Source organism: Mastigoproctus giganteus, chromosome 8, assembly GCF_048544385.1.
Source record: "Mastigoproctus giganteus isolate SK-2022 chromosome 8, ASM4854438v1, whole genome shotgun sequence".
In the NCBI taxonomy this organism is placed as follows: domain Eukaryota; kingdom Metazoa; phylum Arthropoda; class Arachnida; order Uropygi; family Thelyphonidae; genus Mastigoproctus; species Mastigoproctus giganteus.
The window spans coordinates 202,993,056-203,011,071 of record NC_143582.1 but is presented as its reverse complement, the minus strand read 5'-3'; the positions used below and the strand labels follow the sequence as shown (position 1 = coordinate 203,011,071).

General features: G+C 35.8%; 1 protein-coding gene across 1 annotated transcript in view; it reads left to right on the top strand.

Moving 5' to 3' along the window:
* Positions 1-18,016, top strand: part of LOC150082203 (uncharacterized) — a 56,485-nt gene that overhangs the window by 1,260 nt on the left and 37,209 nt on the right. The window contains exons 2-3 of the mRNA XM_090380449.1: positions 6,706-6,862; positions 7,747-7,939. Coding sequence (XP_090236575.1) covers positions 6,706-6,862; positions 7,747-7,939 — 350 coding nt within the window. The remainder of the gene's footprint in view (positions 1-6,705; positions 6,863-7,746; positions 7,940-18,016) is intronic.

Sequence of the window (18,016 nt, the reverse complement as noted above, 5' to 3'; positions counted from 1 at the left end):
AAGAGTGAACAGCTATTTGGAAGAAAAGTAACGCCGAGAGCGAAAGAGAAAAACCAAGTTTTTTAGATGCAGAGGAAGTAATGGATAGGATTTCCAGTCAATAGAAGAAGGTCATTAATATACAACACGAAAAGAATGGGGGAAAGAACTGAACCGTGGGGGACACCAGCATTAGTGGAAAAGTTAGAAGACAAAGAGCCATCACCCTCACTGAGCAATCAGAGAGAAAATAACCAATTACAAAAAACAGTTGACCAACCATAAGATGGAAGCTGGTTTAGAAGACCTTTATGCCAAACACAATCAAAAGCCTTTGAGATATCAAGAGCAACTTCTTGTGTTTCACCGAACTTTTCCATTGAATTTGTTGATAAATGGGTAACATAAGCCAGAATATCACCAGTGGATCGACACTGATCAAATCTGATCAACAATTGCCATACTGACAATCGTTGATCAGACGGAAGGTTTCTAGATAGTTTAAGAGTTGGTGGTTAATCGATTTCTCCATTACTTTAGAAAGAGTAGAAGTAATTGCAATGGGATGATAACTGGATGGGAGGGATTTGTCACTCTTTTTAGGAACTGGCTGGATATGAGCAAATTTCCAAGCAGAAGGAAAAACACCTGTGGAATAAGAAAGTGAAAAAAGGTGGCAAAGAACAGGAGTAAGTTCAGGAGCACAAGTTTTGAGAATAAGTGGAGAAATACCATCAGGACCTGGAGCTTTCTTAGCATCAAGATTTGTCAAAATCCTTCTGACATCCTTTTGACTGAAGACCACAGGAGGCATTGAATGGAGCGTGTTTTACCAAGATCATTAATACATGAGTTGGAAGAAAAATGAGATGCTAGCAGGTCAGCTTTATCCTTGGCTGAAGTGACAACAGAACCATCTGGTTTTGACAGAGGTGGAAACAGAGATGGGCAAAAGTAGCAGCCAATAGCTTTGGCAAGAGACCAGAATGCTCGGCTGCCATAGGGCAAGAAGCAAGTTTTCTACTCTTAGCCTGTTCAAAGTATTAGCATTAGTAAAGACATACAATGCAAGAAAGCAAACTTATATAGCATCAGCCAAAAAAAAAAAAAAAACAACAACCCCCATTTTACCCCTCCATTCGTTCCAAATACCTGTCCAGCTCAGCGTTAAATTTATTTAGGCTATCAACTTCCACAACAAAGAATGGAAGTCTGTACCACCAACCATCTACCCACTGGCTAAAACTTCTGCACATCTATCCTGCAGAATTCAAGCCGTTCTTGTTAAGAACATCCCTTTTGTCCCCTGGACAATCTCTTTACCCTTCCCTGTACTCATTCCAGTAGCTCTGCATCCTTGAAATGAGGCTTCCAGACCTGTATATAGTACTCAAGATGTGGCCTGACCATTGCCTTATACAATGGGATAATCACCTCCTTATCCCTGCTAGCAAAATTCCTGTATATCATTGATAATATCCTCTGAGCAATGGTGGCAGCCTGTCTGTACTGCTCAGAGAATTTCATATCCAACTGCACAATTACCCCCAAGTTTTTTTTTTTGTTTTCCGCTACCCTGCGTTTAGTACTACACTCTGGGGTTACTGCTACCCATATGCAGTACTTTGCATTTAAAAACAACAATTAAAAAATGAACTGTGGCTCCATGAGCTTCCCCAATATCCACAATTTTTTTTTTTTTTTTTGTGTAGAAGAACCTCTTTGCAAAAACAATGAAGTGTAAGTAATATTGTATCTTGATCTTGGTTTTGTGTATGTTGTGTCTGACTACCTACTTAGCAACCAGCCAGGATCAATCACTCAGAAAATTGCAGGCTAGTCCCCTGAGCAGGATTTTTAATTTTACTTTTTAGCAAAAGCTTTCTTGTAACAGCTGAATAAGAGGTGGAAGTGATTCTTGCACTGCTTCTATTCAAATGAGCAGAAGTCTGAAAAACAAGATGCAGGATATTTCAGAGACTGCTGGTAGTCATTGCGTTACAAGTAAACACATGGGTTGTGTTAGGGTAGCTAAGAATAGAAACAGGTGCATGTATACCTGCGTGTACACCAATGCTAGGAGTTTGGTAAATAAATTTGATGAATTTGAGGTATTGCTCAAAACATCAAAGGCAGATATTGTTGGGATATCAGAGACGTGGTGTCACACAGATATAAGTAATGCGGAACTGGAATTTGGGGAATACAATGTATATAGAAAGGATAGACAGGACAGGAGGGGAGGAGGGGGTTATGCTATTAATTAAGAAACACATAAAGTCAAAGGAAGTGAAGCCAGTTGACATCGATGGACAGGGCAGTGTCGAGTCAGTTTGGTGTGACATAAGCATAGGGAAATCAAAATTGAGAGTAGGAGTGTGCTATAGGCCTAATGACTCTGATGAGTATAATAATATATTGTACAGGGAAATAGAGTGGGCCAGTAAATCAGAGAGTCTTATAATGGGGGATTTTAATTTCCCAGATATTGACTGGAATTTGTGGGTTGGTCACTCACACACTAGCAAGGCTTTTGTGGATTTATTGGATGATTGTTCTCTACATCAGCATGTTCGTGAGGCAACAAGAGGGAGCAATACTCTTGATCTGATTATCAGTAGTGATTCTTCATGCATTAAGAACCTGCAGATAAATGAACCACTAGGTGGCAGTGATCACAGTGTGTTGAAGTGGGATTTACTCAAGGAGGTAACTACCATCAGAGGTAAAGGGAAGGGTTTTTGTTTTCGTAAAGGCGACTATGATGGTCTGAGACAGTATTTAAATTCTATACAGTGGGACCAACTGATGATGTTACCAACAGCAAACTCAAAATGGGAAGCATTCAAGGAACTAATCTTGGTGGCTACCAGGCTTTACATACCAACTAAGAAATATTGTTCAAGGTTTAGGCCTAAATGGTTGTCAGATGGACTAATGAGACATGTGGCAGAGAAGAAAAATGCATGGGATACATACAAATTAATGGGTGACATGGAAGCCTATGATAGATATAAGTTGGTCTGTAACCAAGTCACAAAGGAGATTAGGCAGGCAAAGGCAGACTACGAAAAATCCTTGGCAAAGGATGCAAAGAAAAACAGAAAGGAGTTCTTTACATACTTGAACTCGAGAAGGAAAGGGATGAATCAGATTGGTCCACTGGATATTGATGGTTCAACAGTTGAGGATCCTGCTCAGGTGGCTAACAATCTAAACGAGTATTTTGCATCTACATTCACGCATGAGGAGTTATTCAGGAAGGAGAATGATGTAGATAAAGTAAACATTGGCAGTGAGCTGGATGATTTTGTAATAACTGAGAGGAAAGTGGAGGAGAGATTGTTGAGGATAAACATAAAAAAGGCACCTGGGGGTGGATGGGATCTATCCAGTTATATTAAAGGAGGCAGCAAAGGAAGTATGCAAACCCCTAGCCATAATTATGAGAGCTTCTTTGGACTCAGGAGAGGTACCCATAGACTGGAGATGTGCAAATGTAACCCCAATTCACAAAGGAGGATCAAAGGCTGACACAAGTAATTATAGACCTGTTAGTTTAACTTCTGTTCCAGGTAAATTAATGGAGGCACTGGTTAAAGAAGCACTGCAGGATCATCTAGACAAGAATTCAGTTATAGCTCAGACGCAGCATGGTTTTGTTAAGGGCAGGTCTTGCCTGACCAATTTGATTGGGTACTATGATGTAGTCACAAAAGAACTGGATGCAGGGAATAACTTTGATATTATATATTTGGATCTTAGAAAGGCTTTTGATACTGTTGTACATGGTAGACTGTTGCACAAATTGGAGCAGTGTGGCATTGGAGGCAAATTGCTGCTATGGATAAGGGGATGGTTGAGTGGCAGAAGACAGAGAGTGGTAATCAATGGACACTGCTCAACGTGGACTAATGTTATTAGTGGAGTTCCTCAAGGTTCAGTGTTGGGTCCATTGTTGTTTTCGGTGTTTATGAATGATATTGATGATGGGATATTAAGTTTAATGTCTAAGTTTGCAGATGATACAAAGGTTGGCAGGGTCGTTCAGGACACTACTGACGCTATGCTGCTGCAACAGGATCTGGAAAGGTTGAACAGATGGGCTGAGAGGTGGCAAATGAAGTTTAACATTGACAAATGTAAAGTACTACATATGGGTAACAGTAACCCCAGAGCAATGTATCAACTCTGCGGTACTACACTGACAGTGGTGGAGAATGAAAAGGACCTGGGGGTAATTGTGCAGGCAGATATGAAGTTCTCTGAGCAGTGCAGACGAGCTGCAAGAGTAGCTCATGGTGTCTTGTCAATGATATACAGGAATTTTTCTAGCAGGGATAAGGAGGTGATTATTCCCTTGTATAAGGCAATGGTTAGGCCACATCTTGAGTACTGTATACAGGTCTGGAGGCCTCATTTCAAGAAGGATGTAGAGCTGCTGGAACGGGTACAGAGAAGGGCAACAAGATTAGTAAATGGAACAAAGGGTTGCTCTTACGAAGAAAGGCTTAAGTTTTGCAAATTACAGAGTCTGGAGACTAGGCACCGGCGAGGTGATCTGATAGAGGTGTATAAGGCTTTGAATGGTTTGAGCATGCTCATTGCCAATGGGATTCTTCATCTTTCTCAGAATAATCACCTCAGAGGGCATAAATTCAAATTGAGGAAGGACGGATGTCGGATAGATGTGCGGAAATTTGCCTTTGGCCAGCGGGTGGTTGGTTGGTGGAACCGACTTCCATCACTTGTTGTTGAAGTTAATAGCCTAAACAAATTTAAAGCTCAACTGGACAGGTATTTCGAACGAACGGAGGGGTGAAATGGGAGAGGGTTTTTTTTTTTTTTTTTGGCTGATGCTGAATAAGCTTGCTTTCTTGCATCATATGCCTCTACTAATGCTAATGCTAATAATCATTTTTTTGTCCCCCTGTGTTTAGTAGTGATCTTGAATGTGGATGCATTTGGTATCTGCCATATAAACTTCCTCTTTCTTTGCTGGGTGGAGCAGTTCAGATGAATAAAAAGCTTAAAAATAAAAATAGAGAGAAAGAAGGGGAAAAAAAGATTAAAAAAAAAAAAAGTGTACCAATATCCAATATACCAATATATATCTTGCAGGTGAACAGTACCAATATATACCAATATATATCTTACAGGTGTACCAATATATATCTTACAGGTGAACAGTTTATTCAAACAGCAGGTCTTATTGTTGATTTAGCAATTAGTTGATATAAACTAAATAATGGAGCAGCTGCTCCTATATCATAACCTTGTGAATCAACCCATCCCCACATACAAACACAGTTTTTTACTATAATTTGTAATTTAAGTTTTTATTCACCAAAAAAAAAAAGAAGGAGGGGGGGTCTTGCACTTGAAGATGCCAGAATTATTATAATATCACAATTGTAATTATATGGCTAGATGCCAAGAGCTTTTATCAAAAGCTCTTAGCATCTAGCCTCTTGTCATCTCAATGTATGACTACAATTATGGGTAGTTTGTATATCTTCTATTTTTATGATAACAGCCTTTCTAATAATGACTTTGAACATGTTTGTTCAATGTTTGTTTTTGTTTATTTCAGGGAAAAGAAGAAGATAAAGAGTTCTCTTAAATATGCATTAATTAAAAAGAAATACTTCAAAGTCACCATCCCACAGACTATGTGCTATTTGTTTTTAATGTAAATTGAAAAGTATCATTATGCCATAATAAGGATAGAAGGGGGGGGAGCAACAAACAAGTACTTAATTAAGCTTGATTAGTCAAGGATAAAGAAGATGTACGGGGTTAGTGCCAAATTCTTTTGTCACATTCTTTCTTTGATACAGTTTTTTTTCTTTGAAAACCAATCTGCGTAAGTGAACTTATAAAATAATTTACTATACTGAATGTTTTACCAGATTTGTTTTGTTCAAATGGAATTTAAGAGGCATTATTAATTTTGCTGTAGTGAAATTTAATCAAAATATTCATTGTAATGGAATTAAATTTTCTATATAAAAAAACCACTAGTAAAAAAGCATAAATATGCTATTATCTCAATAAACCTCAAGGGGACCTGCTAATAAGACCTGTTCAACCTTCCCCCTGTGCCAACATTGAAGTTAACAGTTCAACCCAGGGTTGGGAATGGTTTTGCCCAACACAACAAAAAATACAACAGTTCCAATTTGATGGTTATAGGATTCTCCCCTCAGATGCCTGACTTCCTACCAGTAATATTCCAGTGCACACCAGATCAGCCATTTGGGAATTGGTGAAAATTTCCATATCTCATTAATGGTTTTATCTTGCCACAGCTGAATAATAATTTTTTTGTTCCCCTGTATTTAGTAGTGATCTTGAATGTGGATGCATTTGGTATTTGCCTTATAAACTTCCTCTTCCTCTGCTGGGTGGAGCAGCAGTTCAGATGAATAAAAGGCTTAAAATTCTTCAGCCAAAATAGTTTTTTGGCTGAAGAATTATATTTCAAAACACTCCAGTAGCTAAGTATATCCAATCCAATGGATGCAGTTTACTTTGGTGATTATCTTGATTATTATAAACTAATAATAAACTAAACTACTGCTAATAATAGTACCTAGAAACTATTTCCTATAGGAAATCTAAACCAAATATACTATATATTGCTTAAAATAATACAACTTTTTAAGTGAATTGCATTATAATATAATGTTTAGTATTGGAATTATTTCCATTTTTGATTTATAGGTGGAAATAATCAAATTGAACTTCCAAAAGCAATATTTGATCGAACTACTAGGATTGAAGAAGTAGCCAAGTTAAAAGTAGGTGATTTTGAAGTGGAGGAAGATGATGGTGATTATATGCTATCACAAGGAGATGAACTTTATGATCAGCATGAAATGTAAGTTTTCAAAAATAACTACATATCTTTTTAAAGATCAGGCTTCTTATTTAGCATAATTACTTGATTTTAAATTGCCATTTATACTGTTTGGACCTTGTTTGATTTGACCCATTATTTTGATCAGACACTTAAAAAGTTTTCATTTATGTAGGTAAATTTTCATATACTTATGTATATATGTATTTTTTCATATTCATATTCTGTTTTCTATTTTTGCAATGAACATTTCCATGATTAACACATGGTGGAAGTGAAGAAAGAAAAGATAAAACTTTTGTTAGTAACCAGCTTTCCTGTTATGTGCTCATTGTTCTGAATCACTCCATTGGTTTAATTTTCAGATGAGCCAATGTTCGCAGCAGCAAAGGCCATATTCATTTCTAATTGTGAGATGGCCATCTTTGGGCTACTGCAAAAAATTTTAAAACTCTTCTAATGGCAAGTTCCAGTGCAAGTTCTATATATCTTACAGGTGAACAGTTTATTCAAACAGCAGGTCTTATTGTTGATTTAGCAATTAGTTGATATAAACTAAATAATGGAGCAGCTGCTCCTATATCATAACCTTGTGAATCAACCCATCCCAACATACAAACACAGTTTTTTACTATAATTTGTAATTTAAGTTTTTATTCACCAAAAAAAAAAGAAGGAGGGGGGTCTTGCACTTGAAGATGCCAGAATTATTATAATATCACAATTGTAATTATATGGCTAGATGCCAAGAGCTTTTATCAAAAGCTCTTAGCATCTAGCCTCTTGGCATCTCAATGTATGACTACAATTATGGGTAGTTTGTATATCTTCTATTTTTATGATAACAGCCTTTCTAATAATGACTTTGAACATGTTTGTTCAATGTTTGTTTTTGTTTATTTCAGGGAAAAGAAGAAGATAAAGAGTTCTCTTAAATATGCATTAATTAAAAAGAAATACTTCAAAGAGCCACCAAATCCTAATCTTTTAACATGGGAAGCCAAACAGCAGATAAAATATCTCCATGACATGCATCCTGAGACTTGGAACTTAGAAAAACTGGCAGAAGGATTTTCAACAACTCCAGACATAATTAAGGTAATAGTAATTTTATTCTTTACCTGTACAATATTTTAAATTTCAAATATTTAATATTATCTACATAAATTACTCCTTTTCCCAATTCATTCCTTCATTTCTTGTACAATTTCAGTGAATCCTCCTATTCTTCTGACATCCCAACTAATACTGGACTATAACAAGGTTCTTTTCTTTCGCCTACTATTTTTCTGCTGTATATTAATGAAATTTTCCCATTAATTAAAAGTTCTACTCATAATTTTGCTATATAACACTAAATTGCATTCTGTTTTCCAGCTTAATAAGCCTTCTCTGAACAAATATGAGTACAGAGAAGGGCAACAAGATTAGTGAATGGAACAAAGGGGTGCTCTTACGAAGAAAGGCTTAAGTTTTGCAAATTACAGTGTATGGAGACTAGGCACCAGCGAGGTGATCTGATAGAGGTGTATAAAGCCTTGAATGGTTTAAGCATGCTCAATGCTGATGGGATTCTTCCTCTAGCTCAGAATAATCACCTGAGAGGGCATAAATTCAAATTGAGGAAAGACAGATGTAGGATAGACGTGCAGAAATTTGCCTTTAGCCAGCGGGTGGTTGGTAGGTGGAACAGACTTCCATCCCTTGTCGTGGAAGTTGATAGCCTAAATAAGTTTAAGGCTCAGCTGGACAGGTATTTCGAACGAACAGAGGGGTGAAGAGGAAGTGGTTATTTTTATTTATTTATGTTACTTTTTTTTTTTTTTTTGGCTGATGCTGCATAAGCTTGCTTTCTTGCATCAAATGCCTCTACTAATGCTAATGCTAATGCTAAAATAGCTACAAATTCTCCAATACCCATTACTAATATCCTTAACCTGTCAGTAGTAGTGGTAACTTTCAAAAGTAACTTTCCAATGTTAGAAAATTCCATATTTTTTTCTACCTTCCTAAATATAGTCAAACTTACTGTGATAATTTCTGAAGTGATTTTCTTAAGGTGTTCTTATAGAAATTGAGTGCAAGACCCTGTCGGTGCCCCCACACCCCACGGTTTTTGTGTCTATTTGGATGTTGCTCAAAGAATGGCATGGTACTAGACAATTGCCAATGCTGTGTTTGTTTAAGGTTTCAGGTTACTTGTTGTTTTCTCTTTCACCAGGTCAATAAACATCTACTGTCTACCTTATTGTTTTTGAAAGATTTATTCATGGCATATAGATGATGACATGAAATATGGTGTGCTATCAAAATGGCCTCTACTCTGCAGGATGAAATATACGTAATTTCAAAATTTTCACACTGAATGGTGTGCAAAATTTAAAATAAGCCTGAAAATGGAAGTAACTAATAGTATTTGAATATATATGGTTTTTTTTTTTTTTTTTTAATTTTTAAATATTTATGGGCACAATAAACACAAATATATACACTTGCACAGTTTGAAATTTAATGGTGTTTTAAATTGGAAAATTGAAGAGATCAATGCTCCTATTTTATGTCTAATACATTTTTTTCTATACTTTTTAGCAAAATTAATGTACAAAGGGTACTAGGAAAGTTTTGCAATATGACGCAACAATGAATCACAGGAAGCTGCTTGTTGCTGCATGTTGAGACATGTTCATACGTGCATAGTAGCCGCCGCGCCAAGTCGATGGGCTCAGTTATTCATTAGTAGTGAGAGTGTAAAGTGCTTGCGATGGCATTGTGGTCACGAAATGAGATAAGGACAGTTTTGTGGTATAATTTCGTGCGTGGTTTAACCATAGACAAGTGCTTAGAAGAAATGGCTCTTGCACTAGATGATGATTGTCCACATCGTACAACGATATTCAGGTGGTATAGAGAATTCTAAAGGGGAAATTTCACTCTGGAGGATTCTGAGAGGCCGGGAAGGCCACGAACGTCAGTTACGGAGGAAAACGTTACTGCTGTGAGGAAAATGCTTGACGATAACAGGCGAGTGACCTACCAACAGATAGAGGATACTTTGGGCCTAAATGCACCAGCAATTCGTTCGATTCTGCAAGATCATTTGCACGTGAAGAAACTTTGTTCTCTCTGGGTGCCGCATCAACTGACTAAAGAGCAGATGACACGACGTGTGACTTGGTGCCGGGAGATGTTAAAAAAGTTTGATAAGGGACAATCTCGGTATGTGAACAACATCGTGACAGGTGACGAGACTTGGCTGTACTATTACGATCTGCCGACCAAGGCTCAAAACAAAGTTTGGGTCTTTGATGATGACGACACACCCGTAATTGTCAGAAAATCTCGATCTGTAAAGAAGAAAATGATAGCTGTATTTTTCAAATCGAGTGGAATTGTGGAACGTGTCGTTTTGGACACGCAGAAGACAGTCACAGCTAAGTGGTATACTGAACAATGCCTGCCTAAAGTCATTGGATCTATGAAGAACCTGCGGCCAAAGTCAAGAATGGACACCTGGTACCTCCATCACGAAAATGCTCCAGCTCACCGCGCCAAATCCTGCACCGAATATTTGACCACGACAGGACTGAAATTTCTCGAGCACCCTCCCTACAGACCAGACCTTGCTCCCTGCGACTTTGCACTGTTCCCGCATGTGAAAATGAAGCTAAAAGGGAGGCGGTTTTCCAGTGATGAGGTCCTGCTACGGGCTTGGGACAACGAGTGTGCTTTACTCCCTAGTGAAACTTGGCAGAACTGGTTTAAAGATTGGTTTCGGAGGATGGAGAGGTGTATTGAATGTAGAGGAAATTACTTTGAAAAAATTAAATAAACAAAGCTGTATTGCAAAACTTTCCTAGTACCCTTTGTATTTATATATTGTTTTGAAAAAAGGTGTAAAAGACAGCTTGTTTTAAGATTTTAAATTTTTTTAAACTTAAAAAATTACATAAACTAAGCATTGTAATCCATTAATAAAAAGTAAAATATTAGCATTATATAAGCAGAATTCAAAAATCACCCAAAACGTTTTCCAAAAATTAAAAAGAAAATGGGTATCTGTCAGATACCCTGTCATTGTTTTTGTTGCAATTGGGGTTGCCACCAGTAAAGGGTTAAATGCTGATATAATTAATTCTAGGTAGATACAAGTGGGGGACAGACAACTTGGTTAACTTCAATCTTGCCTTATTTCCTTCCAAAAAAAAAAAAAAAAAAGGAAAAAATAAAAAGAAAAAATCTGTTGTTTCTATGTTTATCTTCAATAGAACTCATATTTCTAGATAAAAGCATGACTTGCCTCTTTTTATAGATAAAAACTAGACTTGTTTTCTTTCACTTTTGATTTTTTAATTTAAGTAGCTACTAATTCTGCACAAATCCTTCCTACTGTGGATTCTTACATTCACATCTGGAATAGCACCCTCAAAACATATCTAAAATTCCCAATGTATTCAAAAAGAGTGCTATTAAGTTAAGGATCCCTTTTTCACAAACTCACTCTGCTTAGCATTAGCATTAGTAGAGGCATATGATGCAAGAAAGCAACCTTATGCAGCATCAGCCAAAAAAAAACCTTCTCTCATTTCACCCCTCCATTCGTTCCAAATACCTCTCCAGTTCAGCCTTAAATTTGTATCAACTTCCACAACAAGGGATGGAAGTCTGTTCCACCAACCAACTACCCGTTGGCTAAAGGCAAACTTCCACACATCTATCCTACATCTGCCTTTCCTCAATTTGAATTCATACCCTCTCAGGTGATTATTCTGAGCAAGAGGAAGAATCCCATCAGCATTGAGCATGCTCAAACCATTCAAGGCTTTATACACCTCAATCAGATCACCTCACAGGTGCCTAGTCTCCAGACACTGTAATTTGCAAAACTTAAGCCTTTCTTCATAAGAGCAACCCTTTGTTCCATTCACTAATCTTGTTGCCCTTCTCTGTACTCATTCCAGAAGCTCTACATCCTTCTTAAAATGAGGCGTCCAGACCTGTATACAGTACTCAAGGTGTGGCCTGACCACTGCCTTATACAAGGGGATAATCACCTCCTTATCCTTGCTAGAAAAATTCCTGTATATCATTGACAAGATACCATGAACTACTCTTGCAGACAGTCTGCACTGCTCAGAAAACTTCATATCTGCCTGCACAATTACCTCCAGGTCCTCTTTGTTCTCTACCACTGTCAGTGTAGTACCACAGAGTTGATACATCACTCTGGGGTTACTGCTTCCCATATGTAGTACTTTACATTTGTCAATGTTAAACTTCATTTGCCACCTCTCAGCCCATCTGCTTAACTTTTCTAGATCCTGTTGCAGCAGCATATTGTCGTTAGTGTCCTTAACAACCCTGCCAACCTTCTGCTCCAATTTGTTCAGCAGTCTTCCATGTGCAATAGTATCAAAAGCCTTTCTAAGTTCCAAATATATGATATCAAAGTTATTCCCTGCATCCAGTTCCTTTGTGACCACATCATAGTATCCAATCAAATTGGTCAGGCAAAACTTTCCCTTAACAAAACCATGCTGTGTCCGAGCTATAACTGAAGTCTTGTCTAGGTGATCCTGCAGTGCTTCTTTAACCAGTGCCTCCATTAATTTTCCTGGAACAGAAGTTAAACTAACAGGTCTATAATTACTTGTCACCCTTTGATCCTCCTTTGTGAATTGGGGTCACATTTGCACATCTCCAGTCAATGGGTACCTCCCCTGAGTCCATAGAAGCTCTCATAATTATGGATAAGGGTTTGCTTACTTCCTTTGCTGCCTCCTTTAATATAACTGGATAGATCCCTTCCACCCCAGGTGTCTTTTTTATGTTTATCTTCAACAATTTCTCCTCTACGTTCCTCTCAGTTATTACAAAATCATCTGGCTCACTGCCAGAGTTTAACTCCCCTCTGGCATTCCCCTCCCTGAATAACTCCTCATGGGTGAATGTAGATGCAGAATACTCATTTAGTTTGTTAGTCACATGAGCAAGATCACAAATAGTTGAACCATCAATATCCAGTGGACCAATCTGATTCATCCCTTTCCTTCTTGAGTTTACATAGGTAAAGAACTCTTTGTTGTTTTTCTTTGCATCCTTTGCCAAGGATTTCTCATAATCTGCCTTTGTCTGCCTACAGACCAGCTTATATCTATCATAAGCTTCCATGTCACCCATTAATTTATATGTATCCCATGCATATTTCTTCTCTGCCATATGTCTCATTAGTTCATCTGACATCCATTTAGGCCTAAACTAAGTTTCACTACGTTTCCTATCCTTCACTAAGTTTCTTATCCTTTTTAAAAATTATACTTCTTTAGTTATTACTATATGCCTGTTCTACAGATACTAATTGTTTTCTTTCTTCCAAGACCATCTAAATATGTGAATCAGCTAGACAACGTTCATTTGACTTGAAACTCCTTGAACTTGTTATAGGTGGTTGTTGAACTTAAAATAGTTCATTCCTAGAAAAGGTAAAAACCACTTTCCCATAGAAACGATATAAAAGAGCAGTGGTGTCCAACCATTTCGCATACAGGGGCCATATTCAGTGTTAGATTTGTTTTGCGGGCCGCACTGAGTGATTTGAGAAAAATTAGTGTTATATTTTCCATATCTTGTTATGTATAAAAGGAAAGTTTCTCTTTTCATGTTACCGTTTTTAATTTTTTTTTTTTCCCCGGCTATATATAAAAAATGCAAATTCCCAACACTTTAATATGCAGCAAACCTATGTCAGTGATGTATTTTTTATATTTTATTAAAATTATCAAAATATGACTTACTTTTGTTTTTTAAAAAATACTTTACTTTTGTTTTTTAAAAAAAAAAAAAAAACTTTTGTTTAAAAAAAAAATGCCTTTCTTTTGCTTTTAAATGCTCACTTTAAAAAATTTACAACCTGAAGAGGATCACTGCTCTTCAGCCTTAAGGTGAATAAATAAATAAATATAATGATACACCTAAAATTCAAAATATTCGAAAATATTGTTAAGTACGATACACAATAACATTTGCTGAACAAAACTTAACATTTAATAAGATGATTGATATTTTTAGATAATTCTTTAAAATTTGCAATTCTCGGTACAGAATGAAGATGCTCATGAAATATTTATTTTATTTCATTTATGAAAAAAATTTGCTCGCAAATATACGTTGATCCGAACAAAGTAGCCATTTTCGTGGCCGCACAGGCCATATAAAAATTATTTGTGGGCCGTGTCCGGCCCATGGGCCTTGGGTTGGACACCACTGTAATAGAATATTAAGTTTTCAGCTGGGACCCAATGTGCAATTTTTTTTATTAATCAACTACCAATCATATATAAAGCATGTAATGTTGCTCATTATAATTGCTTTGACAATAAAGTATCTCTAAGTTTTATCACTTCTCACTCATTAGCCTTTCTGTTATTATTATTATTTATTTATTTTTTTTTTCAATGGCATCACTTGAGCACTGACCTATCCTGTTATCAGTCATTTTCAAAGAGAAAATAAATCAAAAATTATTAAAAATAACAAAACTTACATAGGCATTTAGTATTGGTGCACTTCAGGACACAGGCTAACTTAGTGACATACGTTTCCTTGTGTTTAGAAAGAGATGCGTTACTTTGTTGGCATCATGCCATAAGTGCAGATTATAACCACTACGATAAGTTTAGTTTGAAAACTGTAAAAATCAAACCATAATTTATTATTTTTCATGTATATAAATTTACATCTTGAAAGTTTAGCTTGAAATTTATATAGATGAAAAATTCATTCTTATGTTGACTGTATTGATGCTATACTGATTTGTACTGTTTAGTGAAATATAATTTTTAAAATAGTGCAATAAGCAACAATGTGGTTGGAATATTGCTAGTAATGTAAATGCAGATCAGTGCAAATTAAACCAGTACAAGTTGAGAATCACACCATATTCTTATTTATTTGTGTATTCCTCCTTTTTTTTTTAGATGCTGTCATATAAATATATATATGCTAAGTGCCTATTGTCTTCACCATGTCTGTCCATATGCATGTAACAGAACAACTAGTGAATAGATGTTCGTGAAATTTTGTATTTGGGACTGTTAAAAATATTTGTAAAGTCAAACCAAATTTCATTAAAATTGGAAAAATAGAAATCTGGCAATTTTATTACTTTTTTTCCATACAATTTGTATGGAAAAAGAAATTCATAGATTAAATATAGTTTTAATGCAATATTGTTAGCTTTAGACAGTCGGTGTGCACTTCACCTAACCTATGCATGCAATGTGTGCATAACAGTACACAAATGAAATCTTGTGAGCATGTTATTGTTTGTAAAGAAATACATATATACAGAGAGAAAAGAGACTTGGAAAAAAAGAGTAATATGGGAGCAGAGTAATAAATATTATAAAGTAGTAATTAAACTAAATGACTAAGTTTAGAGAATGTAAAGCTATAGAGTTTTATGAGATATTCTATAAAGTTATTATCTTAGTAATTAATTGATGATGAGATAACTATATTTACTTTTCATTTCTATTAATCACAGAAAATGAAAAAAAAATCATTTAATTTAAAAAAAAATTGAATGTACCTGAAATGTAATGCACTGCGTATCATTAACTAACTTGTCTATTTATAGCAGTCCTCCTCTTTGTGCATTTTCAGAAATTAAAATCTACAGAATCAAGTCCAGTGTCCATTAATGTTGCCAGGCCTCAACTCTTAAATTGTTTATGCTACTATAGATTCTAATAAGTTTTCGTGTTTGAAATTACCATTTAATAAGTAGCATGAAAAAGATTTTGAAATCATCATTTTATTTATTTTTTCTCTTGTATATTGTATCCAAATCACTGGTGTTGACCAGGAGTGGGCAGAATGTAGAGTGTAGTCCCCTGATGAACTACAAAACAATTTGGAGTGGACTTCAAAGGCATAGAATAAAGATATTCTTGTTGAAATGGGTGAACAGTATATATACAATGTCATACATCATCACCATGCAGAAACCTTAATGACATTTCACATTATGTTAATTATTTTTTACCAGGAAAACCAAGTGTTTTCTGTACTCTGCTGTAATTATAATATTTTAATGTTAATTGAAAGTAACAAGTTAAAAAATACATTGACAGCAATTCTGAGATGTAGCAGCTCTACCATGTGTGTACAGTCCTGGGGTAGATGGTGTTAACTCCATCTGGGGGAAAAAAAAAAAAGTGTTTTAAACATATTAAAAATAATCAGCAATTTAATGTTTATTTATGTTTTAATAGTTTTGTATTAATCTTTTTTAATATAAAGTTGGTCAAAAATAAAGCCTTTCCATACATCCAGTCACATTGATTTTGAATATTGTATGTCATGATTTCCCCTTACTCAGGAATACTGTATGCACTGTAAAAATAAAATATGTTCATAATGGGAATAATTATTAATAAAACTGTAATCCAATTTATCATGCAGGTGATTTTTAGTTCTTACCTTTTAGAAGGGTAAGGATCACATATGAGTATTCCTCAACTTTTTCTTTTGGCCACATGCAAATGGTTGGGAAATACCATAAGTGTATCATGTTCAAAAACTTGCATTAAATGAAATTAATAACAGTTTAAATGGAAGTAGCCTTTGGCTCTTATTTACAGTATAAATGAATTGGCCAGCAAAGGTTAAGTAGTTTTTACATTTGATAACTGAAACTGAAATTGTGCACATAGATCAAGTAACTTATACAAATGAGCACATTATTCCATTATGTAAATATGGGTGGTTTAAATAGAGAAGTCTCACCACCTCATCGGTCCATCATAGAGACATAGTATGTAATTTGTTGTAATAAAGGATGGTCATAAGGATATAATCAGACCAGTCACAGGTGGAAGTAGCAAGGGTGTTGAGTGACCATCAACATTGCTATCACTATTGTGATCACAGAAGACTCATACCAAGGAGCTATACAAGGTTCACAAAGGGATCCAACACCAACTGATGACTGATGTCTTGTCCTAACTGCCAGAAAATATTTGGAAATTATAGCACAACAATCTCTTTCAAATTTGAAGAATATCTCCTGCCAAACTATTCTTTAGGCTAGGGTAGGCAGCTCTATGGGCAAGGTAACCTGTGATTTTTATCTCTCTCTCTCTCTCTCTCTCTCTCTCTCTCTCTCTCTCTCTCTCTCTCTCTCTCTCTCTCTCTCTCTCTCTCTCTCTCTCTCTAACCTTCTCATATAGAAGAGAATGTTTCACCTGGTGCTTAATACAGTCAGACTTGGAGCAGTGGTTTATGTGATGTTCATGAATCAGTCCAGATACAGGCTGTGGTTGAATTCTCAGCTTATCCTCTTGGGGGAGTGGGGATAAGTCATAGACATTAGAAATGGGACTGCTGAAAAAACAAGTTGATGATCTGGTTGAGAAGAATGTGTAATGCACATACAGTGGTGATGTGGAGTAATTTAAATGATTAGTAATCAAGAGATTTCAATAATCAAAGATTAGTAGCTACTAAGTACTAGTCATCCAAATGATATAATTCAATTATGTGATCAATAATATCATTAGAATGATTAGTAGTTGGTAACTACTAATCATTAATTATGGAACATCATTCAAATAATATTAATATCAAATGAATTGTCATCAAATTATTTTTCCATAATCGAATAAATAATTCGAATAATGAGTATAATTGAATAAATAATTCGAATAGTGAGTATAATTGAATGATTTGCCATAATTGAAATAATTGATTGTGACCTCTCAATTATGCCCATCACTAATGTACAGAGCTGCACATCTTTGAGAGGAACTGAAGATTTCATCCCATAGCTCACTGCTCTAAGCTTTAGAGACAGACTCCTTGATAGATTTCCCCAGTAGAGAAAACTATTTTTTGAACTTAATTCACAACTGGGTTATCAGCTGTTATACCATTGTGGTACTTAGCCACTCACCGATGAGGGGCTAATAGTTCTGAAATGGCCGTCTGGGTGGTGGTACCCACTGAGAAAAAGTAGCAATAGTCTCCTCTACTGAGGGAGCATTACTTATTCAAGGTACAGTGTGGTAGTCAACTCACTGTGTAGGAATTCACAATATGAGATGTTGTGTAATGATGCCATTGTACAACTTTGGTTGGTTTACACTATATAGAAATTACACTAATGCATTAACTTAT